This window comes from Oncorhynchus mykiss, unplaced genomic scaffold (genome assembly GCF_013265735.2).
Source record: "Oncorhynchus mykiss isolate Arlee unplaced genomic scaffold, USDA_OmykA_1.1 un_scaffold_144, whole genome shotgun sequence".
In the NCBI taxonomy this organism is placed as follows: domain Eukaryota; kingdom Metazoa; phylum Chordata; class Actinopteri; order Salmoniformes; family Salmonidae; genus Oncorhynchus; species Oncorhynchus mykiss.
The window spans coordinates 1,169,629-1,195,400 of NW_023493665.1; the positions used below are offsets into that span (position 1 = coordinate 1,169,629).

General features: G+C 56.7%; 1 protein-coding gene across 2 annotated transcripts in view; it reads right to left on the minus strand.

The window, feature by feature from the left end:
• ercc5 (excision repair cross-complementation group 5) overlaps positions 1 to 25,772 on the minus strand; it is a 42,904-nt gene that overhangs the window by 10,552 nt on the left and 6,580 nt on the right. For both annotated transcript variants that reach the window (XM_036972378.1, XM_036972379.1), the window contains 4 exons: positions 4,352 to 4,565; positions 3,562 to 3,706; positions 3,091 to 3,291; positions 2,818 to 2,902 (listed from right to left, as the gene is read on the minus strand). In XM_036972378.1, coding sequence (XP_036828273.1) covers positions 2,818 to 2,902; positions 3,091 to 3,291; positions 3,562 to 3,706; positions 4,352 to 4,565 — 645 coding nt within the window. The remainder of the gene's footprint in view (positions 1 to 2,817; positions 2,903 to 3,090; positions 3,292 to 3,561; positions 3,707 to 4,351; positions 4,566 to 25,772) is intronic.

Here is a 25,772-nt window from a genome sequence, read left to right on the forward strand (position 1 = left end):
GATCCAGACTAATACCTGTTGATCCAGACTAATACCCATTGATCCAGACTAATACCTAATACCTATTGATCCAGACTAATACCTATTGATCCAGACTAATGCCTATTGATCCAGAATAATACCTATTGATCCAGACTAATACCTATTGATCCAGACTAATACCTATTGATCCAGACTAATGCCTATTGATCCAGACTAATGCCTATTGATCCAGACTAATACCCATTGATCCAGACTAATACCTATTGATCCAGACTAATACCTATTGATCCAGACTAATGCCTATTGATCCAGACTAATGCCTATTGATCCAGACTAATACCCATTGATCCAGACTAATACCCGTTGATCCAGACTAATACCTGTTGATCCAGACTAATACCTATTGATCCAGACTAATACCTATTGATCCAGACTAATACCTATTGATCCAGACTAATACCTATTGATCCAGACTAATACCTGTTGATCCAGACTAATACCTGTTGATCCAGACTAATACCTATTGATCCAGACTAATACCTATTGATCCAGACTAATACCCATTGATCCAGACTAATACCCATTGATCCAGACTAATACCCGTTGATCCAGACTAATACCTATTGATCCAGACTAATACCTATTGATCCAGACTAATACCTATTGATCCAGACTAATACCTATTGATCCAGACTAATACCTATTGATCCAGACTAATACCTATTGGTCCAGACTAATATCCATTGATCCAGACTAATACCTATTGATCCAGACTAATACCTATTGATCCAGACTAATACCTATTGATCCAGACTAATACCCATTGATCCAGACTAATACCTATTGATCCAGACTAATACCTATTGATCCAGACTAATGCCTATTGATCCAGACTAATACCTATTGATCCAGACTAATACCTATTGATCCAGACTATTACCTATTGATCCAGACTAATACCTATTGATCCAGACTAACACCTATTGATCCAGACTAATACCCATTGATCCAGACTATTACCTATTGATCCAGACTAATATCCATTGATCCAGACTATTACCTATTGATCCAGACTAATACCTATTGATCCAGACTAATACCTATTGATCCAGACTAATACCCATTGATCCAGACTAATACCTATTGATCCAGACTAATACCTATTGATCCAGACTAATACCTATTGATCCAGACTAATACCTAATACCTATTGATCCAGACTAGTACCTATTGATCCAGACTAATACCCATTGATCCAGACTAATACCCGTTGATCCAGACTAATACCTGTTGATCCAGACTAATACCTATTGATCCAGACTAATACCTATTGATCCAGACTAATACCTATTGATCCAGACTAATACCTATTGATCCAGACTAATACCTAATACCTATTGATCCAGACTAATGCCTATTGATCCAGACTAATACCTATTGATCCAGACTAATACCTATTGATCCAGACTAATACCTATTGGTCCAGACTAATATCCATTGATCCAGACTAATACCTATTGATCCAGACTAATACCTATTGATCCAGACTAATACCTATTGATCCAGACTAATACCTATTGATCCAGACTAATACCTAATACCTATTGATCCAGACTAATACCTATTGATCCAGACTAATACCTATTGATCCAGACTAATACCTAATACCTATTGATCCAGACTAATACCTATTGATCCAGACTAATACCCATTGATCCAGACTAATACCTATTGATCCAGACTAATACCCATTGATCCAGACTAATACCTATTGATCCAGACTAATACCTATTGATCCAGACTAATACCTATTGATCCAGACTAATACCTATTGATCCAGACTAATGCCTATTGATCCAGACTAATACCTATTGATCCAGACTAATACCTATTGATCCAGACTAATACCTGTTGATCCAGACTAATACCTGTTGATCCAGACTAATACCTGTTGATCCAGACTAATACCCATTGATCCAGACTAATACCTAATACCTATTGATCCAGACTAATACCTATTGATCCAGACTAATGCCTATTGATCCAGAATAATACCTATTGATCCAGACTAATACCTATTGATCCAGACTAATACCTATTGATCCAGACTAATGCCTATTGATCCAGACTAATGCCTATTGATCCAGACTAATACCCATTGATCCAGACTAATACCTATTGATCCAGACTAATACCTATTGATCCAGATTAATACCTATTGATCCAGACTAATGCCTATTGATCCTGACTAATACCTATTGATCCAGACTAATACCTATTGATCCAGACTAATACCTATTGATCCAGATTAATACCTATTGATCCAGACTAATGCCTATTGATCCTGACTAATACCTATTGATCCAGACTAATACCTATTGATCCAGATTAATACCTATTGATCCAGACTAATGCCTATTGATCCTGACTAATACCTATTGATCCAGACTAATACCTATTGATCCAGACTAATACCCATTGATCCAGACTAATACCTATTGATCCAGACTAATACCTATTGATCCAGATTAATACCTATTGATCCAGACTAATGCCTATTGATCCTGACTAATACCTATTGATCCAGACTAATACCTATTGATCCAGACTAATACCTATTGATCCAGATTAATACCTATTGATCCAGACTAATGCCTATTGATCCTGACTAATACCTATTGATCCAGACTAATACCTATTGATCCAGATTAATACCTATTGATCCAGACTAATGCCTATTGATCCTGACTAATACCTATTGATCCAGACTAATACCTATTGATCCAGACTAATACCCATTGATCCAGACTAATACCTATTGATCCAGACTAATACCTGTTGTGTGTTGAGCTGTTTGATAACAGGATGTAGAGTCTCTTCTGTCTTCCTGCTGTTCCAACCAAAACGACTCTCACAGAACGTAGGCTGAGGGTTAAGAAAAACTGGTCCCAAAGACGACACATAACATCTCTCACACACACACCCACACACCCACACCCACAGAGACACACACACACACTCACGCGCACACACATGCACGCACGCACACGCGCACACACACACACACACAGAGACACACACACACACACACACTCTCCTAGAGGATATTCCTTGAGGAGGTCGAGGTGTGGGCGGCCCCAGCTAAAGGAGCTTTCTGATAGGTCGACGCTGGGCTGCAGGTAGGCAGTTGCCACGGCAGGGTTGGGGAAGCCCGGCCGCAGCCGAAGCCCTCTCAGTTTCCTCTTGACCTTGGAGTCACGGGGGTCAGAGGTCAGACGTTGCTGCTGCTGGGCCAAGGACCACCACTCACTGGAAGGGGAAACAGAGACAGAAAGCACAGACAGACTGAGTCAAGCAAAACAGCTGTGTCTCTGTGATCTCTGAGGGAATTGAACCCACAACCTTGGCATAGCTAAAGTAACACAGTAAATCATTCATTCATTCATCACCACACAATACCCTGATCCCACCCAGACCACTAGACACCAACTCCCCCACCAGACCACTAGACACCAACCCCTCACACCCCCCCCCCCCCCCCCCCCCCCCACCACCACCCAGTCATCCCCCGGTCCTGACCTGAACATGCTGACTGGTTCTGTACCAGGTCCAGGGAACTCGTTGAGTATCTCCATGCCCGTCACATAGCCCACCCCCGGGACTCCCTCCGTATAGTCACTACCCAGCAGGTAGGCCAGGTTAATCAGCTTGGTACGGTCCACACCTGGGGAGGGACGAGGGTTAGGGTTAGAGAGAGTAGTCTAGTGGTGGGGGGGGGGTAGTTGGCGTCTAGTGGTTTGGGTGGGTGGTATCTAGTGGTTTGGGTGGGGGGGTCATAGGTAGTGTTCTAACCAGTTGGTTCTGTAGGTCTACGTACTGCTAGGGTTCTACGTACCCAGTTGGTTCTGTAGGTCTACGTACCCAGTTGGTTCTGTAGGTCTACGTACTGGTAGTATTCTAGGTACCCAGTTGGTTCTGTAGGTCTACGTACTGCTAGGGTTCTACGTACCCAGTTGGTTCTGTAGGTCTACGTACTGCTAGGGTTCTACGTACCCAGTTGGTTCTGTAGGTCTACGTACTGCTAGGGTTCTACGTACCCAGTTGGTTCTGTAGGTCTACGTACCCAGTTGGTTCTGTAGGTCTACGTACTGGTAGTATTCTAGGTACCCAGTTGGTTCTGTAGGTCTACGTACTGCTAGGGTTCTACGTACCCAGTTGGTTCTGTAGGTCTACGTACTGCTAGGGTTCTACGTACCCAGTTGGTTCTGTAGGTCTACGTACTGCTAGGGTTCTACGTACTCAGTTGGTTCTGTAGGTCTACGTACTGCTAGGGTTCTACGTACCCAGTTGGTTCTGTAGGTCTACGTACCCAGTTGGTTCTGTAGATCTACGTACTGGTAGTATTCTAGGTATTTGTTCTGGCTGAAGAAGTTCTTGTAGACGTGTCGTCCTCCGAACAGCCACACGTCGCTGTCGTCGGTGATTGTTCCGTGGGTCTGGTCGGTCCGGTCCAGGGCTGCACACTGGGCCTCGGCCTCACCGGGAGCCACCAGGAAGGGTACGCCAAACAACCTCAGCAGCTCCTGACGGACAAGACACACCGGGACATTAGACCCGGTAAGGGATCGCCATCGACGACGGGGGGGGAGGACCGACAGGAAATGGTGTGTTCCACGGAGCGGTGAGGAACTGACATTCCACAGAGTTGTATTATTTTCCAGAAAACTCAGAGCCCAGAGTTGATTATTAATCTTTTTATAACATGGCTATAATTTAACACATTTGCAGCTATGTGTGTTAAATGTGTTAAACATTCACTGAAGTAGTTAGCATGTTTACTAGATAGCTACAGTAGTTGCCGTGGTAATAGTTTAGCTAACCAAACTATCAGTTCCAGCTTGTTTGGCTAACCAAACAAACTATCAGACCTAGCTTGTTTGGCTAACCAAACTATCAGTCCTAGCTTGTTTGGCTAACCAAACTATCAGTACTAGCTTGTTTGGCTAACCAAACTATCAGTCCTAGCTTGTTTGGCTAACCAAACTCTCAGTCCTAGCTTGTTTGGCTAACCAAACTATCAGTCCTTGCTTGTTTGGCTAACCAAACTATCAGTCCTTGCTTGTTTGGCTAACCAAACTATCAGTCCTTGCTTGTTTGGCTAACCAAACTATCAGTGCTAGCTAGTTTAGCTAACCAAACTATCAGTCCTAGCTAGTTTAGCTAACCAAACTATCAGTCCTAGCTAGTTAGATAACCAAACTATCAGTCCTAGCTAGTTTAGATAACCAAACTATCAGTCCTAGCTAGTTTAGCTAACCAAACTATCAGTCCTAGCTAGTTAGATAACCAAACTATCAGTCCTAGCTAGTTAGATAACCAAACTATCAGTCCTAGCTAGTTTAGCTAACCAAACTATCAGTCCTAGCTAGTTTAGCTAACCAAACTATCAGTCCTAGCTAGTTAGATAACCAAACTATCAGTCCTAGCTAGTTTAGCTAACCAAACTATCAGTCCTAGCTAGTTAGATAACCAAACTATCAGTCCTAGCTAGTTTAGCTAACCAAACTATCAGTCCTAGCTAGTTAGATAACCAAACTATCAGTCCTAGCTAGTTAGATAACCAAACTATCAGTCCTAGCTAGTTTAGCTAACCAAACTATCAGTCCTAGCTAGTTTAGCTAACCAAACTATCAGTCCTAGCTAGTTTAGCTAACCAAACTATCAGTCCTAGCTAGTTTAGCTAACCAAACTATCAGACCTATAGCTTGCTATTATGAAAATCTAATTCAACAACGCCAATAAAATGTTTTCAACTTGCCTTTTGCTTTCAAAAGCAGCTCAAAACATGTAAGAATGAACTGCAGCCATTGAATTCTACCGTGCTGATATACCGTGTGTCACATGGAAATAATGCCCTTTCAAGCCAATCAGAAACATGTATTCAACAATGCCCTGCTATAAACAGATATAAACTCAGCAGTAGAATATGGACCATTCTAAAGCACTGAATTAGACCCAGGGTTTTTTCTGGAGAAAAAAGGGGCTTAGGCGGTGACCGTGGCAATGGGCGCGGTGACCGTGGCAATGGGCGCGGTGACCGTGGCAATGGGCGCGGTCAACCCCTAGCCACAGCTGAATGTTGGAGGACATTTTTAAATCTATACCTTTTGCCATGGCCAATGCTGTGATCTTTTGATCACACATAACCACATCAATACTGATAACTTCATTGTTTTGGGAACTTTCAATCACTTGTTTTTGGTGATTGTTAAATTTCTCAAGAAGTCAGCTGGTATTCTGTCTATAGTGGAGTGGCCAGCACAGTCACCGGATCTCAACCCTATTGAGCTGTTGTGGGAGCAGCTTGACCGTATGGTACGTAAGAAGTGCCCATCAAGCCAATCCAACTTGTGGGAGGTGCTTCAGGAAGCATGGGGTGAAATCTCTTCAGATTACCTCAACAAATTGACAACTAGAACGCCAAAGGTCTACAAGGCTGAAATTGCTGCAAATGGAGGATTCTTTGACTAAAGGGAGGTTGAAGGACATAATTATTATTGGGGGCAAGGTCAGGGGAAGGGTCAGGGTCAGGGGAAGAGTCAGGGGAAGGGTCAGGGGAAGAGTCAGGGGAAGGGTCAGGGGAAGGGTCTGGGCCAGGGGAAGAGTCAGGGGAAGGGTCTGGGTCAGAGGAAGTGTCAGGGGAAGGGTCTGGGTCAGAGGAAGAGTCAGGGGAAGGGGAAGAGTCAGGGGAAGGGTCAGGGGAAGAGTCAGGGGAAGGGTCTAGGTCAGAGGAAGAGTCAGGGGAAGGGTCAGGGGAAAGGTCAGGGGAAGGGTCAGGGGAAGGGTCTAGGTCAGAGGAAGAGTCACGGGAAGGGTCTAGGTCAGAGGAAGAGTCAGGGAAAGGGTCTGAGTCAGGGAAAGGGTCTGGGTCAGGGGAAGAGTCAGGGGAAGGGTCTAGGTCAGAGGAAGAGTCAGGGGAAAGGTCAGGGGAAGAGTCAGGGGAAAGGTCTAAGTCAGAGGAAGAGTCAGGGGAAGGGTCAGGGGAAGCGTCAGGGGAAGAGTCAGGGGAAGGGTCTAAGTCAGAGGAAGAGTCAGGGGAAGGGTCTAGGTCAGAGGAAGAGTCAGGGGAAGGGTCTAGGTCAGAGGAAGAGTCAGGGGAAGGGTCTAGGTCAGAGGAAGGGTCAGGGGAAGGGTCTGGGCCAGGGGAAGGGTCAGGGGAAGGGTCTAGGTCAGAGGAAGAGTCAGGGGAAGGGTCAGGAGAAGGGTCTGGGGAAGGGTCTGGGCAAGGGGAAGAGTCCGGGGAAGGGTCTAGGTCAGAGGAAGAGTCAGGGGAAGTGTCTGGGTCAGGGGAAGAGTCTGGGTCTGGGGAAGAGTCTGGGTCTGGGTCAGGGGAAGAGTCAGGGGAAGAGTCAGGGTCTGGGTCAGGGGAAGAGTCAGGGGAAGGGTCAGGGGAAGGGTCAGGGGAAGAGTCAGGGTCTGGGTCAGGGGAAGAGTCAGGGTCTGGGTCAGGGGAAGAGTCAGGGGAAGAGTCAGGGGAAGAGTCAGGGGAAGTGTCCGGGGAAGAGTCAGGGGAAGTGTCTGGGGAAGTGTCCGGGGAAGGGTCCGGGGCAGGGGAAGAGTCCGGGGAAGTGTCAGGGGCAGGGGAAGAGTCCGGGGAAGTGTCATGGGCAGGGGAAGAGTCCGGGGAAGTGTCAGGGGCAGGGGAAGAGTCCGGGGAAGTGTCAGGGGAAGAGTCCGGGGAAGAGTCCAGGGAAATGTCAGGGGAAGAGTCCGGGGAAGAGTCCGGGGAAGTGTCAGGGGCAGGGGAAGAGTCCGGGGAAGAGTCAGGGGCAGGGGAAGAGTCTGGGGAAGTGTCAGGGGCAGGGGAAGTGTCAGGGGCAGGGGAAGAGTCCGGGGAAGTGTCAGGGTCAGGGGAAGAGTCAGGGGAAGGGTCAGGGGAAGAGTCAGGGGAAGGGTCTAGGTCAGAGGAAGAGTCAGGGGAAGGGTCAGGGGAAGGGTCAGGGGAAGGGTCTAGGTCAGAGGAAGAGTCAGGGGAAGGGTCTAGGTCAGAGGAAGAGTCAGGGGAAGGGTCAGGGGAAGAGTCAGGGGAAGGGTCTAAGTCAGAGGAAGAGTCAGGGGAAGGGTCTAGGTCAGAGGAAGAGTCAGGGGAAGGGTCAGGGGAAGAGTCAGAGGAAGAGTCAGGGGAAGGGTCTAGGTCAGAGGAAGAGTCAGGGGAAGGGTCAGGGGAAGAGTCAGGGGAAGAGTCAGGGGAAGAGTCAGGGGAAGGGTCTAGGTCAGAGGACGAGTCAGGGGAGGGGTCTAGGTCAGAGGAAGGGTCTAGGTCAGAGGAAGAGTCAGGGGAAGGGTCAGGGGAAGGGTCTGGGGAAGGGTCTGGGCAAGGGGAAGCCTCAGGGGAAGGGTCTAGGTCAGAGGAAGAGTCAGGGGAAGGGTCTGGGTCAGGGGAAGAGTCAGGGTCTGGGGAAGAGTCTGGGTCTGGGTCAGGGGAAGAGTCAGGGGAAGAGTCAGGGTCTGGGTCAGGGGAAGAGTCAGGGGAAGGGTCAGGGGAAGGGTCAGGGGAAGAGTCAGGGGAAGTGTCCGGGGAAGTGTCCGGGGAAGGGTCTGGGTCAGAGGAAGTGTCAGGGGAAGGGTCAGGGTCTGGGTCAGGGGAAGAGTCAGGGTCTGGGTCAGGGGAAGAGTCAGGGGAAGAGTCAGGGGAAGTGTCCGGGGAAGGGTCCGGGGAAGGGTCCGGGGCAGGGGAAGAGTCCGGGGAAGTGTCAGGGGCAGGGGAAGAGTCCGGGGAAGTGTCATGGGCAGGGGAAGAGTCCGGGGAAGTGTCAGGGGCAGGGGAAGAGTCCGGGGAAGTGTCAGGGGAAGAGTCCGGGGAAGAGTCCAGGGAAATGTCAGGGGAAGAGTCCGGGGAAGAGTCTGGGGAAGTGTCAGGGGCAGGGGAAGAGTCCGGGGAAGAGTCAGGGGCAGGGGAAGAGTCTGGGGAAGTGTCAGGGGCAGGGAAGTGTCAGGGGCAGGGGAAGTGTCAGGGGCAGGGGAAGAGTCCGGGGAAGTGTCAGGGGCAGGGGAAGAGGCCGGGGAAGTGTCAGGGGCAGGGTCAGGGGAAGTGTCAGGGGAAGAGTCAGGGGAAGAGTCCGGGGAAAAGTCCGGGGCAGGGGAAGAGTCTGGGTCTGGGTCAGGGGAAGAGTCAGGGGAAGAGTCAGGGTCTGGGTCAGGGGAAGAGTCAGGGGAAGGGTCAGGGGAAGAGTCAGGGGAATAGTCAGGGTCTGGGTCAGGGGAAGAGTCATGGGAAGAGTCAGGGGAAGTGTCCGGGGAAGAGTCAGGGGAAGTGTCCAGGGAAGTGTCCGGGGAAGGGTCTGGGTTGGAGGAAGTGTCAGGGGAAGGGTCTGGGTCAGAGGAAGAGTCAGGGGAAGGGTCTGGGTCAGGGGAAGAGTCAGGGGAAGGGTCAGGGGAAGAGTCAGGGGAAGGGTCTAGGTCAGAGGAAGAGTCAGGGGAAGGGTCAGGGGAAGGGTCAGGGGAAGGGTCAGGGGAAGGGTCTAGGTCAGAGGAAGAGTCAGGGGAAGGGTCTAGGTCAGAGGAAGAGTCAGGGGAAGGGTCTGGGTCAGGGGAATTGTCAGGGGAAGGGTCTAGGTCAGAGGAAGAGTGAGGGGAAGGGTCAGGGGAAGAGGCAGGGGAAGGGTCTAAGTCAGAGGAAGAGTCAGGGGAAGGGTCTAGGTCAGAGGAAGAGTCAGGGGAAGGGTCAGGGGAAGAGTCAGGGGAAGAGTCAGGGGAAGGGTCTAAGTCAGAGGAAGAGTCAGGGGAAGGGTCTAGGTCAGAGGAAGAGTCAGGGGAAGGGTCTAGGTCAGAGGAAGAGTCTAGGTCAGAGGAAGAGTCAGGGGAAGGGTCAGGGGAAGAGTCAGGGGAAGGGTCTAAGTCAGAGGAAGAGTCAGGGGAAGGGTCTAGGTCAGAGGAAGAGTCAGGGGAAGTGTCTAGGTCAGAGGAAGGGTCAGGGGAAGGGTCTGGGTCAGGGGAAGAGTCAGGGGAAGGGTCTAGGTCAGAGGAAGAGTCAGGGGAAGGGTCAGGGGAAGGGTCTGGGGAAGGGTCTGGGGAAGGGGAAGAGTCAGGGGAAGGGTCTAGGTCAGAGGAAGAGTCTGGGTCTGGGGAAGAGTCTGGGTCTGGGTCAGGGGAAGAGTCAGGGTCTGGGTCAGGGGAAGAGTCAGGGGAAGGGTCAGGGGAAGGGTCAGGGGAAGAGTCAGGGTCTGGGTCAGGGGAAGAGTCAGGGTCTGGGTCAGGGGAAGAGTCAGGGGAAGAGTCAGGGGAAGTGTCCGGGGAAGAGTCAGGGGAAGTGTTCGGGGAAGTGTCCGGGGAAGGGTCCGGGGAAGGGTCCGGGGCAGGGGAAGAGTCCGGGGAAGTGTCAGGGGCAGGGGAAGAGTCCGGGGAAGTGTCATGGGCAGGGGAAGAGTCCGGGGAAGTGTCAGGGGCAGGGGAAGAGTCCGGGGAAGTGTCAGGGGAAGAGTCCGGGGAAGAGTCCAGGGAAATGTCAGGGGAAGAGTCCGGGGAAGAGCCCGGGGAAGTGTCAGGGGCAGGGGAAGAGTCAGGGGCAGGGGAAGAGTCCGGGGAAGTGTCAGGGTCAGGGGAAGAGTCAGGGGAAGGGTCAGGGGAAGAGTCAGGGGAAGGGTCTAGGTCAGAGGAAGAGTCAGGGGAAGGGTCAGGGGAAGGGTCTAGATCAGAGGAAGAGTCAGGGGAAGGGTCAGGGGAAGGGTCAGGGGAAGGGTCTAGGTCAGAGGAAGAGTCAGGGGAAGGGTCAGGGGAAGGGTCTAGGTCAGAGGAAGAGTCAGGGGAAGGGTCAGGGGAAGAGTCAGGGAAAGGGTCTGAGTCAGGGAAAGGGTCTGGGTCAGGGGAAGAGTCAGGGGAAGGGTCTAGGTCAGAGGAAGAGTCAGGGGAAAGGTCAGGGGAAGAGTCAGGGGAAGGGTCTAAGTCAGAGGAAGAGTCAGGGGAAGGGTCAGGGGAAGCGTCAGGGGAAGAGTCAGGGGAAGGGTCTAAGTCAGAGGAAGAGTCAGGGGAAGGGTCTAGGTCAGAGGAAGAGTCAGGGGAAGGGTCTAGGTCAGAGGAAGAGTCAGGGGAAGGGTCTAGGTCAGAGGAAGGGTCAGGGGAAGGGTCTGGGCCAGGGGAAGGGTCAGGGGAAGGGTCTAGGTCAGAGGAAGAGTCAGGAGAAGGGTCAGGAGAAGGGTCTGGGGAAGGGTCTGGGCAAGGGGAAGAGTCCGGGGAAGGGTCTAGGTCAGAGGAAGAGTCAGGGGAAGTGTCTGGGTCAGGGGAAGAGTCTGGGTCTGGGGAAGAGTCTGGGTCTGGGTCAGGGGAAGAGTCAGGGGAAGAGTCAGGGGAAGGGTCAGGGGAAGAGTCAGGGTCTGGGTCAGGGGAAGAGTCAGGGTCTGGGTCAGGGTAAGAGTCAGGGGAAGAGTCAGGGGAAGAGTCCGGGGAAGTGTCCGGGGAAGAGTCAGGGGAAGTGTCTGGGGAAGTGTCCGGGGAAGGGTCCGGGGCAGGGGAAGAGTCCGGGGAAGTGTCAGGGGCAGGGGAAGAGTCCGGGGAAGTGTCATGGGCAGGGGAAGAGTCCGGGGAAGTGTCAGGGGCAGGGGAAGAGTCCGGGGAAGTGTCAGGGGCAGGGGAAGAGTCCGGGGAAGTGTCAGGGGAAGAGTCCGGGGAAGAGTCCAGGGAAATGTCAGGGGAAGAGTCCGGGGAAGAGTCCGGGGAAGTGTCAGGGGCAGGGGAAGAGTCCGGGGCAGGGGAAGAGTCCGGGGAAGTGTCAGGGTCAGGGGAAGAGTCAGGGGAAGGGTCAGGGGAAGAGTCAGGGGAAGGGTCTAGGTCAGAGGAAGAGTCAGGGGAAGGGTCAGGGGAAGGGTCTAGGTCAGAGGAAGAGTCAGGGGAAGGGTCAGGGGAAGGGTCAGGGGAAGGGTCTAGGTCAGAGGAAGAGTCAGGGGAAGGGTCAGGGGAAGGGTCTAGGTCAGAGGAAGAGTCAGGGGAAGGGTCAGGGGAAGAGTCAGGGAAAGGGTCTGAGTCAGGGAAAGGGTCTGGGTCAGGGGAAGAGTCAGGGGAAGGGTCTAGGTCAGAGGAAGAGTCAGGGGAAAGGTCAGGGGAAGAGTCAGGGGAAGGGTCTAAGTCAGAGGAAGAGTCAGGGGAAGGGTCAGGGGAAGCGTCAGGGGAAGAGTCAGGGGAAGGGTCTAAGTCAGAGGAAGAGTCAGGGGAAGGGTCTAGGTCAGAGGAAGAGTCAGGGGAAGGGTCTAGGTCAGAGGAAGAGTCAGGGGAAGGGTCTAGGTCAGAGGAAGGGTCAGGGGAAGGGTCTGGGGAAGGGTCTAGGTCAGAGGAAGAGTCAGGGGTAGGGTCAGGAGAAGGGTCTGGGGAAGGGTCTGGGCAAGGGGAAGAGTCCGGGGAAGGGTCTAGGTCAGAGGAAGAGTCAGGGGAAGTGTCTGGGTCAGGGGAAGAGTCTGGGTCTGGGGAAGAGTCTGGGTCTGGGTCAGGGGAAGAGTCAGGGGAAGAGTCAGGGGAAGGGTCAGGGGAAGAGTCAGGGTCTGGGTCAGGGGAAGAGTCAGGGTCTGGGTCAGGGGAAGAGTCAGGGGAAGAGTCAGGGGAAGAGTCCGGGGAAGTGTCCGGGGAAGAGTCAGGGGAAGTGTCTGGGGAAGTGTCCGGGGAAGGGTCCGGGGCAGGGGAAGAGTCCGGGGAAGTGTCAGGGGCAGGGGAAGAGTCCGGGGAAGTGTCATGGGCAGGGGAAGAGTCCGGGGAAGTGTCAGGGGCAGGGGAAGAGTCCGGGGAAGTGTCAGGGGCAGGGGAAGAGTCCGGGGAAGTGTCAGGGGAAGAGTCCGGGGAAGAGTCCAGGGAAATGTCAGGGGAAGAGTCCGGGGAAGAGTCCGGGGAAGTGTCAGGGGCAGGGGAAGAGTCCGGGGAAGAGTCAGGGGCAGGGGAAGAGTCTGGGGAAGTGTCAGGGGCAGGGGAAGTGTCAGGGGCAGGGGAAGAGTCCGGGGAAGTGTCAGGGTCAGGGGAAGAGTCAGGGGAAGGGTCAGGGGAAGAGTCAGGGGAAGGGTCCAGGTCAGAGGAAGAGTCAGGGGAAGGGTCAGGGGAAGGGTCTAGGTCAGAGGAAGAGTCAGGGGAAGGGTCTAGGTCAGAGGAAGAGTCAGGGGAAGGGTCAGGGGAAGAGTCAGGGGAAGGGTCTAAGTCAGAGGAAGAGTCAGGGGAAGGGTCTAGGTCAGAGGAAGAGTCAGGGGAAGGGTCAGGGGAAGAGTCAGGGGAAGAGTCAGGGGAAGGGTCTAGGTCAGAGGAAGAGTCAGGGGAAGGGTCAGGGGAAGAGTCAGGGGAAGGGTCTAAGTCAGAGGAAGGGTCAGGGGAAGGGTCTAGGTCAGAGGAAGGGTCAGGGGAAGGGTCTGGGCCAGGGGAAGAGTCAGGGGAGGGGTCTAGGTCAGAGGAAGGGTCTAGGTCAGAGGAAGAGTCAGGGGAAGGGTCAGGGGAAGAGTCAGGGGAAGGGTCTAGGTCAGAGGAAGGGTCAGGGGAAGGGTCTAGGTCAGAGGAAGGGTCAGGGGAAGGGTCTGGGCCAGGGGAAGAGTCAGGGGAAGGGTCTAGGTCAGAGGAAGAGTCAGGGGAAAGGTCAGGGGAAGAGTCAGGGGAAGGGTCTAAGTCAGAGGAAGAGTCAGGGGAAGGGTCAGGGGAAGCGTCAGGGGAAGAGTCAGGGGAAGGGTCTAAGTCAGAGGAAGAGTCAGGGGAAGGGTCTAGGTCAGAGGAAGAGTCAGGGGAAGGGTCTAGGTCAGAGGAAGAGTCAGGGGAAGGGTCTAGGTCAGAGGAAGGGTCAGGGGAAGGGTCTGGGGAAGGGTCTAGGTCAGAGGAAGAGTCAGGGGTAGGGTCAGGAGAAGGGTCTGGGGAAGGGTCTGGGCAAGGGGAAGAGTCCGGGGAAGGGTCTAGGTCAGAGGAAGAGTCAGGGGAAGTGTCTGGGGAAGAGTCAGGGGAAGGGTCTAAGTCAGAGGAAGAGTCAGGGGAAGGGTCTAGGTCAGAGGAAGAGTCAGGGGAAGGGTCAGGGGAAGGGTCTAAGTCAGAGGAAGAGTCAGGGGAAGGGTCTAGGTCAGAGGAAGAGTCAGGGGAGGGGTCTAGGTCAGAGGAAGGGTCTAGGTCAGAGGAAGAGTCAGGGGAAGGGTCAGGGGAAGAGTCAGGGGAAGGGTCTAGGTCAGAGGAAGAGTCAGGGGAAGGGTCTAGGTCAGAGGAAGGGTCAGGGGAAGGGTCTGGGCCAGGGGAAGAGTCAGGGGAAGGGTCTAGGTCAGAGGAAGAGTCAGGGGAAGGGTCAGGGGAAGGGTCTGGGGAAGGGTCTGGGCAAGGGGAAGAGTCAGGGGAAGGGTTTAGGTCAGAGGAAGAGTCAGGGGAAGGGTCTGGGTCAGGGGAAGAGTCTGGGTCTGGGGAAGAGTCTGGTCTGGGTCTGGGGAAGAGTCAGGGTCTGGGTCAGGGGAAGAGTCAGGGGAAGGGTCAGGGGAAGGGTCAGGGGAAGAGTCAGTGGAAGTGTCCGCGGAAGAGTCCGGGGAAGGGTCCGGGGAAGGGTCCGGGGCAGGGGAAGAGTCCGGGGAAGTGTCAGGGGAAGAGTCCGGGGAAGTGTCATGGGCAGGGGAAGAGTCCGGGGAAGTGTCAGGGGCAGGGGAAGAGTCCGGGGAAGTGTCAGGGGAAGAGTCCGGGGAAGAGTCCAGGGAAATGTCAGGGGAAGAGTCCGGGGAAGAGTCCGGGGAAGTGTCAGGGGCAGGGGAAGAGTCCGGGGAAGAGTCAGGGGCAGGGGAAGAGTCTGGGGAAGTGTCAGGGGCAGGGGAAGTGTCAGGGGCAGGGGAAGTGTCAGGGGCAGGGGAAGAGTCCGGGGAAGTGTCAGGGGCAGGGGAAGAGGCCGGGGAAGTGTCAGGGTCTGGGTCAGGGGAAGTGTCAGGGGAAGAGTCAGGGGAAGAGTCCGGGGCAGGGGAAAAGTCCGGGGAAGGGGCAGGGGAAGAGTCCGGGGAAGTGTCAGGGGCAGGGAAAGAGTCCAGGGAAGTGTCAGGGGCAGGGGAAGAGTCCGGGGAAGTGTCAGGGGAAGAGTCCGGGGAAGTGTCAGGGGCAGGGGAAGAGTCCGGGGAAGGGGCAGGGGAAGAGTCCGGGGAAGTGTCAGGGGAAGAGTCCGGGGAAGTGTCAGGGGCAGGGGAAGAGTCCGGGGAAGGGGCAGGGGAAGAGTCCAGGGAAGTGTCAGGGGCAGGGGAAGAGTCTGGGGAAGTGTCAGGGGAAGGGGAAGAGTCCGGGGAAGTGTCAGGGGCAGGGGAAGAGTCCGGGGAAGGGGCAGGGGAAGAGTCCGGGGAAGTGTCAGGGGCAGGGAAAGAGTCCGGGGAGGTGTCAGGGGCAGGGGAAGAGTCCGGGGAAGTGTCAGGGGCAGGGGAAAAGTCCGGGGAAGTGTCAGGGGCAGGGGAAAAGTCCGGGGAAGTGTCAGGGGAAGAGTCCGGGGAAGTGTCAGGGGCAGGGGAAGAGTCCGGGGAAGTGTCAGGGGCAGGGGAAAAGTCCGGGGAAGTGTCAGGGGAAGAGTCCGGGGAAGTGTCAGGGGCAGGGGAAGAGGCCGGGGAAGTGTCAGGGGAAGGGGAAGTGTCAGGGGAAGAGTCCGGGGAAGTGTCCGGGGAAGTGTCAGGGGCAGGGGAAGAGTCCGGGGAAGTGTCAGGGGCAGGGGAAGAGTCCGGGGAAGTGTCAGGGGCAGGGGAAGTGTCAGGGCAGGGGAAGAGGCCGGGGAAGTGTCAGGGGCAGGGGAAGAGTCAGGGGAAGAGTCCGGGGAAGTGTCAGGGGAAGAGTCCGGGGAAGTGTCATGGGCAGGGGAAGAGTCCGGGGAAGTGTCAGGGGCAGGGGAAGAGTCCGGGGAAGTGTCAGGGGAAGAGTCCGGGGAAGAGTCCAGGGAAATGTCAGGGGAAGAGTCCGGGGAAGAGTCCGGGGAAGTGTCAGGGGCAGGGGAAGAGTCCGGGGAAGAGTCAGGGGCAGGGGAAGAGTCTGGGGAAGTGTCAGGGGCAGGGGAAGTGTCAGGGGCAGGGGAAGTGTCAGGGGCAGGGGAAGAGTCCGGGGAAGTGTCAGGGGCAGGGGAAGAGGCCGGGGAAGTGTCAGGGTCTGGGTCAGGGGAAGTGTCAGGGGAAGAGTCAGGGGAAGAGTCCGGGGCAGGGGAAAAGTCCGGGGAAGGGGCAGGGGAAGAGTCCGGGGAAGTGTCAGGGGCAGGGAAAGAGTCCAGGGAAGTGTCAGGGGCAGGGGAAGAGTCCGGGGAAGTGTCAGGGGAAGAGTCCGGGGAAGTGTCAGGGGCAGGGGAAGAGTCCGGGGAAGGGGCAGGGGAAGAGTCCGGGGAAGTGTCAGGGGAAGAGTCCGGGGAAGTGTCAGGGGCAGGGGAAGAGTCCGGGGAAGGGGCAGGGGAAGAGTCCAGGGAAGTGTCAGGGGCAGGGGAAGAGTCTGGGGAAGTGTCAGGGGAAGGGGAAGAGTCCGGGGAAGTGTCAGGGGCAGGGGAAGAGTCCGGGGAAGGGGCAGGGGAAGAGTCCGGGGAAGTGTCAGGGGCAGGGAAAGAGTCCGGGGAGGTGTCAGGGGCAGGGGAAGAGTCCGGGGAAGTGTCAGGGGCAGGGGAAAAGTCCGGGGAAGTGTCAGGGGCAGGGGAAAAGTCCGGGGAAGTGTCAGGGGAAGAGTCCGGGGAAGTGTCAGGGGCAGGGGAAGAGTCCGGGGAAGTGTCAGGGGCAGGGGAAAAGTCCGGGGAAGTGTCAGGGGAAGAGTCCGGGGAAGTGTCAGGGGCAGGGGAAGAGGCCGGGGAAGTGTCAGGGGAAGGGGAAGTGTCAGGGGAAGAGTCCGGGGAAGTGTCCGGGGAAGTGTCAGGGGCAGGGGAAGAGTCCGGGGAAGTGTCAGGGGCAGGGGAAGAGTCCGGGGAAGTGTCAGGGGCAGGGGAAGTGTCAGGGCAGGGGAAGAGGCCGGGGAAGTGTCAGGGGCAGGGGAAGAGTCAGGGGAAGAGTCCGGGGAAGTTTCCGGGGAAGTGTCAGGGGCAGGGGAAGTGTCCGGGGAAGTGTCAGGGGAAGAGTCAGGGGAAGAGTCCGGGGAAGAGTCCGGGGAAGAGTCAGGGGAAGTGTCAGGGGCAGGTGAAGTGTCAGGGGAAGAGTCAGGGGAAGAGTCCGGGGAAGTGTCAGGGGCAGGTGCAGGGGAAGAGTAAAGGGAAGAGGCAGGGGAAGAGGCAGGGGAGGAGGCAGGGTCTGGGTCAGGGGAAGTGTCAGGGGAAGAGTCAGGGGAAGAGTCCGGGGAAGAGCCCGGGGCAGGGGAAGAGTCCGGGGAAGGGGCAGGGGAAGAGTCTGGGGAAGTGTCAGGGGCAGGGAAAGAGTCCGGGGAAGTGTCAGGGGCAGGGGAAGAGTCCGGAAAAGTGTCAGGGGCAGGGGAAGAGGCCGGGGAAGTGTCAGGGGCGCGGGAAGAGTCAGGGGAAGTGTCCGGGGAAGTGTTAGGGGCAGGGGAAGAGTCCGGGGAAGTGTCAGGGGCAGGGGAAGAGTCCGGGGAAGTGTCAGGGGCAGAGTCCGGGGAAGTGTCAGGGGCAGGGGAAGAGTCCGGGGAAGTGTCAGGGGCAGGGGAAGAGTCCGGGGAAGTGTCAGGGGCAGGGGAAGTGTCCGGGGAAGTGTCAGGGGCAGGGGAAGTGTCAGGGCAGGGGAAGAGGCCGGGGAAGTGTCAGGGGCAGAGTCCGGGGAAGTGTCAGGGGCAGGGGAAGAGTCCGGGGAAGTGTCAGGGGCAGAGTCCGGGGAAGTGTCAGGGGCAGGGGAAGAGTCCGGGGAAGTGTCAGGGGCAGGGGAAGAGTCCGGGGAAGTGTCAGGGGCAGGGGAAGTGTCCGGGGAAGTGTCAGGGGCAGGGGAAGTGTCAGGGCAGGGGAAGAGGTCGGGGAAGTGTCAGGGGCAGAGTCCGGGGAAGTGTCAGGGGCAGGGGAAGAGTCCGGGGAAGTGTCAGGGGCAGGGGAAGAGTCCGGGGAAGTGTCAGGGGCAGGGGAAGAGTCCGGGGAAGTGTCAGGGGCAGGGGAAGTGTCAGGGCAGGGGAAGAGGCCGGGGAAGTGTCAGGGGCAGGGGAAGAGTCAGGGGAAGAGTCCGGGGAAGTTTCCGGGGAAGTGTCAGGGGCAGGGGAAGTGTCCGGGGAAGTGTCAGGGGAAGAGTCAGGGGAAGAGTCCGGGGAAGAGTCCGGGGAAGAGTCAGGGGAAGTGTCAGGGGCAGGTGAAGTGTCAGGGGAAGAGTCAGGGGAAGAGTCCGGGGAAGTGTCAGGGGCAGGTGCAGGGGAAGAGTAAAGGGAAGAGGCAGGGGAAGAGGCAGGGGAGGAGGCAGGGTCTGGGTCAGGGGAAGTGTCAGGGGAAGAGTCAGGGGAAGAGTCAGGGGAAGAGCCCGGGGCAGGGGAAGAGTCCGGGGAAGGGGCAGGGGAAGAGTCTGGGGAAGTGTCAGGGGCAGGGAAAGAGTCCGGGGAAGTGTCAGGGGCAGGGGAAGAGTCCGGAAAAGTGTCAGGGGCAGGGGAAGAGGCCGGGGAAGTGTCAGGGGCGCGGGAAGAGTCAGGGGAAGTGTCCGGGGAAGTGTTAGGGGCAGGGGAAGAGTCCGGGGAAGTGTCAGGGGCAGGGGAAGAGTCCGGGGAAGTGTCAGGGGCAGAGTCCGGGGAAGTGTCAGGGGCAGGGGAAGAGTCCGGGGAAGTGTCAGGGGCAGAGTCCGGGGAAGTGTCAGGGGCAGGGGAAGTGTCCGGGAAGTGTCAGGGGCAGGGGAAGAGTCCGGGGAAGTGTCAGGGGCAGGGGAAGAGTCCGGGGAAGTGACAGGGGAAGAGTCAGGGGAAGTGTCAGGGGAAGAGTCCGGGGAAGAGTCCGGGGAAGTGTCAGGGGAAGGGGAAGTGTCAGGGGAAGAGTCCGGGGAAGTGTCCGGGGAAGTGTCAGGGGCAGGGGAAGAGTCCGGGGAAGTGTCAGGGGCAGGGGAAGAGTCCGGGGAAGTGTCAGGGGCAGGGGAAAAGTCCGGGGAAGTGTCAGGGGAAGAGTCCGGGGAAGAGTCCGGGGAAGTGTCAGGGGCAGGGGAAGTGTCAGGGGCAGGGGAAGAGGCCGGGGAAGTGTCAGGGGCAGGGGAAGAGTCAGGGGAAGAGTCCGGGGAAGTGTCCGGGGAAGTGTCAGGGGCAGGGGAAGAGTCCGGGGAAGTGTCAGGGGCAGGGGAAGAGGCCGGGGAAGTGTCAGGGTCTGGGTCAGGGGAAGTGTCAGGGGAAGAGTCAGGGGAAGAGTCCGGGGCAGGGGAAAAGTCCGGGGAAGGGGCAGGGGAAGAGTCCGGGGAAGTGTCAGGGGCAGGGAAAGAGTCCAGGGAAGTGTCAGGGGCAGGGGAAGAGTCCGGGGAAGTGTCAGGGGAAGAGTCCGGGGAAGTGTCAGGGGCAGGGGAAGAGTCCGGGGAAGGGGCAGGGGAAGAGTCCGGGGAAGTGTCAGGGGAAGGGGAAGAGTCCGGGGAAGTGTCAGGGGCAGGGGAAGAGTCCGGGGAAGGGGCAGGGGAAGAGTCCGGGGAAGTGTCAGGGGCAGGGAAAGAGTCCGGGGAGGTGTCAGGGGCAGGGGAAGAGTCCGGGGAAGTGTCAGGGGCAGGGGAAAAGTCCGGGGAAGTGTCAGGGGCAGGGGAAAAGTCCGGGGAAGTGTCAGGGGAAGAGTCCGGGGAAGTGTCAGGGGCAGGGGAAGAGTCCGGGGAAGTGTCAGGGGCAGGGGAAAAGTCCGGGGAAGTGTCAGGGGAAGAGTCCGGGGAAGTGTCAGGGGCAGGGGAAGAGGCCGGGGAAGTGTCAGGGGAAGGGGAAGTGTCAGGGGAAGAGTCCGGGGAAGTGTCCGGGGAAGTGTCAGGGGCAGGGGAAGAGTCCGGGGAAGTGTCAGGGGCAGGGGAAGAGTCCGGGGAAGTGTCAGGGGCAGGGGAAGTGTCAGGGCAGGGGAAGAGGCCGGGGAAGTGTCAGGGGCAGGGGAAGAGTCAGGGGAAGAGTCCGGGGAAGTTTCCGGGGAAGTGTCAGGGGCAGGGGAAGTGTCCGGGGAAGTGTCAGGGGAAGAGTCAGGGGAAGAGTCCGGGGAAGAGTCCGGGGAAGAGTCAGGGGAAGTGTCAGGGGCAGGTGAAGTGTCAGGGGAAGAGTCAGGGGAAGAGTCCGGGGAAGTGTCAGGGGCAGGTGCAGGGGAAGAGTAAAGGGAAGAGGCAGGGGAAGAGGCAGGGGAGGAGGCAGGGTCTGGGTCAGGGGAAGTGTCAGGGGAAGAGTCAGGGGAAGAGTCCGGGGAAGAGCCCGGGGCAGGGGAAGAGTCCGGGGAAGGGGCAGGGGAAGAGTCTGGGGAAGTGTCAGGGGCAGGGAAAGAGTCCGGGGAAGTGTCAGGGGCAGGGGAAGAGTCCGGAAAAGTGTCAGGGGCAGGGGAAGAGGCCGGGGAAGTGTCAGGGGCGCGGGAAGAGTCAGGGGAAGTGTCCGGGGAAGTGTTAGGGGCAGGGGAAGAGTCCGGGGAAGTGTCAGGGGCAGGGGAAGAGTCCGGGGAAGTGTCAGGGGCAGAGTCCGGGGAAGTGTCAGGGGCAGGGGAAGAGTCCGGGGAAGTGTCAGGGGCAGGGGAAGAGTCCGGGGAAGTGTCAGGGGCAGGGGAAGTGTCCGGGGAAGTGTCAGGGGCAGGGGAAGTGTCAGGGCAGGGGAAGAGGCCGGGGAAGTGTCAGGGGCAGAGTCCGGGGAAGTGTCAGGGGCAGGGGAAGAGTCCGGGGAAGTGTCAGGGGCAGAGTCCGGGGAAGTGTCAGGGGCAGGGGAAGAGTCCGGGGAAGTGTCAGGGGCAGGGGAAGAGTCCGGGGAAGTGTCAGGGGCAGGGGAAGTGTCCGGGGAAGTGTCAGGGGCAGGGGAAGTGTCAGGGCAGGGGAAGAGGTCGGGGAAGTGTCAGGGGCAGAGTCCGGGGAAGTGTCAGGGGCAGGGGAAGAGTCCGGGGAAGTGTCAGGGGCAGGGGAAGAGTCCGGGGAAGTGTCAGGGGCAGGGGAAGAGTCCGGGGAAGTGTCAGGGGCAGGGGAAGTGTCAGGGCAGGGGAAGAGGCCGGGGAAGTGTCAGGGGCAGGGGAAGAGTCAGGGGAAGAGTCCGGGGAAGTTTCCGGGGAAGTGTCAGGGGCAGGGGAAGTGTCCGGGGAAGTGTCAGGGGAAGAGTCAGGGGAAGAGTCCGGGGAAGAGTCCGGGGAAGAGTCAGGGGAAGTGTCAGGGGCAGGTGAAGTGTCAGGGGAAGAGTCAGGGGAAGAGTCCGGGGAAGTGTCAGGGGCAGGTGCAGGGGAAGAGTAAAGGGAAGAGGCAGGGGAAGAGGCAGGGGAGGAGGCAGGGTCTGGGTCAGGGGAAGTGTCAGGGGAAGAGTCAGGGGAAGAGTCAGGGGAAGAGCCCGGGGCAGGGGAAGAGTCCGGGGAAGGGGCAGGGGAAGAGTCTGGGGAAGTGTCAGGGGCAGGGAAAGAGTCCGGGGAAGTGTCAGGGGCAGGGGAAGAGTCCGGAAAAGTGTCAGGGGCAGGGGAAGAGGCCGGGGAAGTGTCAGGGGCGCGGGAAGAGTCAGGGGAAGTGTCCGGGGAAGTGTTAGGGGCAGGGGAAGAGTCCGGGGAAGTGTCAGGGGCAGGGGAAGAGTCCGGGGAAGTGTCAGGGGCAGAGTCCGGGGAAGTGTCAGGGGCAGGGGAAGAGTCCGGGGAAGTGTCAGGGGCAGAGTCCGGGGAAGTGTCAGGGGCAGGGGAAGTGTCCGGGAAGTGTCAGGGGCAGGGGAAGAGTCCGGGGAAGTGTCAGGGGCAGGGGAAGAGTCCGGGGAAGTGACAGGGGAAGAGTCAGGGGAAGTGTCAGGGGAAGAGTCCGGGGAAGAGTCCGGGGAAGTGTCAGGGGAAGGGGAAGTGTCAGGGGAAGAGTCCGGGGAAGTGTCCGGGGAAGTGTCAGGGGCAGGGGAAGAGTCCGGGGAAGTGTCAGGGGCAGGGGAAGAGTCCGGGGAAGTGTCAGGGGCAGGGGAAAAGTCCGGGGAAGTGTCAGGGGAAGAGTCCGGGGAAGAGTCCGGGGAAGTGTCAGGGGCAGGGGAAGTGTCAGGGGCAGGGGAAGAGGCCGGGGAAGTGTCAGGGGCAGGGGAAGAGTCAGGGGAAGAGTCCGGGGAAGTGTCCGGGGAAGTGTCAGGGGCAGGGGAAGAGTCCGGGGAAGTGTCAGGGGCAGGGGAAGAGTCCGGGGAAGTGTCAGGGGCAGGTGAAGTGTCAGGGGAAGAGTCAGGGGAAGAGTCCGGGGAAGTGTCCGGGGAAGTGTCAGGGGCAGGGGAAGAGTCCGGGGAAGTGTCAGGGGCAGGGGAAGAGTCCGGGGAAGGGGCAGGGGAAGAGTCCGGGGAAGTGTCAGGGGCAGGGGAAGAGTAAAGGGAAGAGGCAGGGGAAGAGGCAGGGGAGGAGGCAGGGTCAGGGTCAGGGGAAGTGTCAGGGGAAGAGTCAGGGGAAGAGTCCGGGGAAGAGCCCGGGGCAGGGGAAGAGTCCGGGGAAGGGGCAGGGGAAGAGTCCGGGGAAGTGTCAGGGGCAGGGAAAGAGTCCGGGGAAGTGTCAGGGGCAGGGGAAGAGTCCGGGGAAGTGTCAGGGGCAGGGGAAGAGGCCGGGGAAGTGTCCGGGGAAGTGTTAGGGGCAGGGGAAGAGTCCGGGGAAGTGTCAGGGGCAGGGGAAGAGTCCGGGGAAGTGTCAGGGGCAGAGTCCGGGGAAGTGTCAGGGGCAGGGGAAGAGTCCGGGGAAGTGTCAGGGGCAGGGGAAAAGTCTGGGGAAGTGTCAGGGGAATAGTCCGGGGAAGAGTCCGGGGAAGTGTCAGGGGCAGGGGAAGTGTCAGGGGCAGGGGAAGAGGCCGGGGAAGTGTCAGGGGCAGGGGAAGAGTCCGGGGAAGTGTCAGGGGCAGGGGAAGTGTCCGGGAAGTGTCAGGGGCAGGGGAAGAGTCCGGGGAAGTGTCAGGGGCAGGGGAAGAGTCCGGGGAAGTGTCAGGGGAAGAGTCAGGGGAAGAGTCCGGGGAAGAGTCCGGGGAAGAGTCCGGGGAAGTGTCAGGGGCAGGGGAAGTGTCAGGGGCAGGGGAAGAGTCAGGGGAAGAGTCCGGGGAAGTGTCAGGGGCAGGGGAAGAGTCAAGGGAAGAGGCAGGGGAAGAGGCAGGGGAGGAGGCAGGGTCTGGGCCAGGGGAAGTGTCAGGGGAAGAGTCAGGGGAAGAGTCCGGGGCAGGGGAAGAGTCCGGGGAAGGGGCAGGGGAAGAGTCCGGGGAAGTGTCAGGGGCAGGGAAAGAGTCCGGGGAAGTGTCAGGGGCAGGGGAAGAGTCCGGGGAAGTGTCAGGGGCAGGGGAAGAGTCAGGGGAAGAGTCTGGGGAAGTGTCCGGGGAAGTGTCAGGGGCAGGGGAAGAGTCCGGGGAAGTGTCAGGGGAAGAGTCCGGGGAAGTGTCAGGGGCAGAGTCCGGGGAAGTGTCAGGGGCAGGGGAAGAGTCCGGGGAAGTGTCAGGGGCAGGGGAAAAGTCTGGGGAAGTGTCAGGGGAAGAGTCCGGGGAAGAGTCCGGGGAAGTGTCAGGGGCAGGGGAAGTGTCAGGGGCAGGGGAAGAGGCCGGGGAAGTGTCAGGGGCAGGGGAAGAGTCCGGGGAAGTGTCCGGGGAAGTGTCAGGGGCAGGGGAAGAGTCCGGGGAAGTGTCAGGGGCAGGGGAAGAGTCCGGGGAAGTGTCAGGGGCAGAGTCCGGGGAAGTGTCAGGGGCAGGGGAAGAGTCCGGGGAAGTGTCAGGGGCAGGGGAAGAGTCAGGGGAAGAGTCCGGGGAAGTGTCCGGGGAAGTGTCAGGGGCAGGGGAAGAGTCCGGGGAAGTGTCAGGGGCAGGGGAAGAGTCCGGGGAAGTGTCCGGGGAAGTGTCAGGGGCAGGGGAAGAGTCCGGGGAAGTGTCAGGGGCAGGGGAAGAGTCCGGGGAAGTGTCAGGGGAAGAGTCAGGGGAAGAGTCCGGGGAAGAGTCCGGGGAAGAGTCCGGGGAAGTGTCAGGGGAAGAGTCCGGGGAAGTGTCAGGGGCAGGTGCAGGGGAAGAGGCAGGGGAGGAGGCAGGGTCTGGGTCAGAGTCAGGGGAAGGGTCCCAGGAAGAGTCAGGGGAGGGGTCAGGGGTCAGGGGCAGGGGTCAGGATCTGGGGTCTGGGTCAGGGTCTGCCACATCCATCAGATAGTGTTTAAACAGGTACATGATACACACACAATCACACCCACTATGAACTAAATGTGTGTGTTGACTGACTCCTTTATCAGACTGACTAAATGTGTGTGTTGACTGTCTCCTTTACCAGACTGACTAAATGTGTGTGTTGACTGCCTCCTTTATCAGACTGACTAAATGTGTGTGTTGACTGTCTCCTTTATCAGACTGACTAAATGTGTGTGTTGACTGTCTCCTTTATCAGACTGACTAAATGTGTGTGTTGTCTGTCTCCTTTATCAGACTGACTAAATGTGTGTTGACTGCCTCCTTTATCAGACTGACTAAATGTGTGTGTTGACTGCCTCCTTTATCAGACTGACTAAATGTGTGTGTTGACTGTCTCCTTTACCAGACTGACTAAATGTGTGTGTTGACTGCCTCCTTTATCAGACTGACTAAATGTGTGTGTTGACTGTCTCCTTTATCAGACTGACTAAATGTGTGTGTTGACTGTCTCCTTTATCAGACTGACTAAATGTGTGTGTTGTCTGTCTCCTTTATCAGACTGACTAAATGTGTGTTGACTGTCTCCTTTATCAGACTGACTAAATGTGTGTGTTGTCTGTCTCCTTTATCAGACTGACTAAATGTGTGTTGACTGCCTCCTTTATCAGACTGACTAAATGTGTGTGATGACTGCCTCCTTTATCAGACTGACTAAATGTGTGTGTTGACTGCCTCCTTTATCAGACTGACTAAATGTGTGCGTTGACTGCCTCCTTAATCAGACTGACTAAATGTGTGTGTTGACTCTCTCCTTTACCAAACTGACTAAATGTGTGTGTTGACTGCCTCCTTTATCAGACTGACTAAATGTGTGTGTTGACTGCCTCCTTTATCAGACTGACTAAATGTGTGTGTTGACTGCCTCCTTTACCAGACTGACTAAATGTGTGTTGACTGCCTCCTTTATCAGACTGACTAAATGTGTGTGTTGACTGTATCCTTTATCAGACTGACTAAATGTGTGTGTTGACTGCCTCCTTTATCAGACTGACTAAATGTGTGTGTTGACTGCCTCCTTCACCAGACTGACTAAATGTGTGTGTTGACTGTCTCCTTTATCAGACTGACTAAATGTGTGTGTTGACTGCCTCCTTTATCAGACTGACTAAATGTGTGTGTTGACTGTCTCCTTTACCAGACTGACTAAATGTGTGTGTTGACTGCCTCCTTTATCAGACTGACTAAATGTGTGTGTTGACTGTCTCCTTTATCAGACTGACTAAATGTGTGTGTTGACTGTCTCCTTTATCAGACTGACTAAATGTGTGTGTTGTCTGTCTCCTTTATCAGACTGACTAAATGTGTGTTGACTGTCTCCTTTATCAGACTGACTAAATGTGTGTGTTGTCTGTCTCCTTTATCAGACTGACTAAATGTGTGTTGACTGCCTCCTTTATCAGACTGACTAAATGTGTGTGATGACTGCCTCCTTTATCAGACTGACTAAATGTGTGTGTTGACTGCCTCCTTTATCAGACTGACTAAATGTGTGCGTTGACTGCCTCCTTAATCAGACTGACTAAATGTGTGTGTTGACTCTCTCCTTTACCAAACTGACTAAATGTGTGTGTTGACTGCCTCCTTTATCAGACTGACTAAATGTGTGTGTTGACTGCCTCCTTTATCAGACTGACTAAATGTGTGTGTTGACTGCCT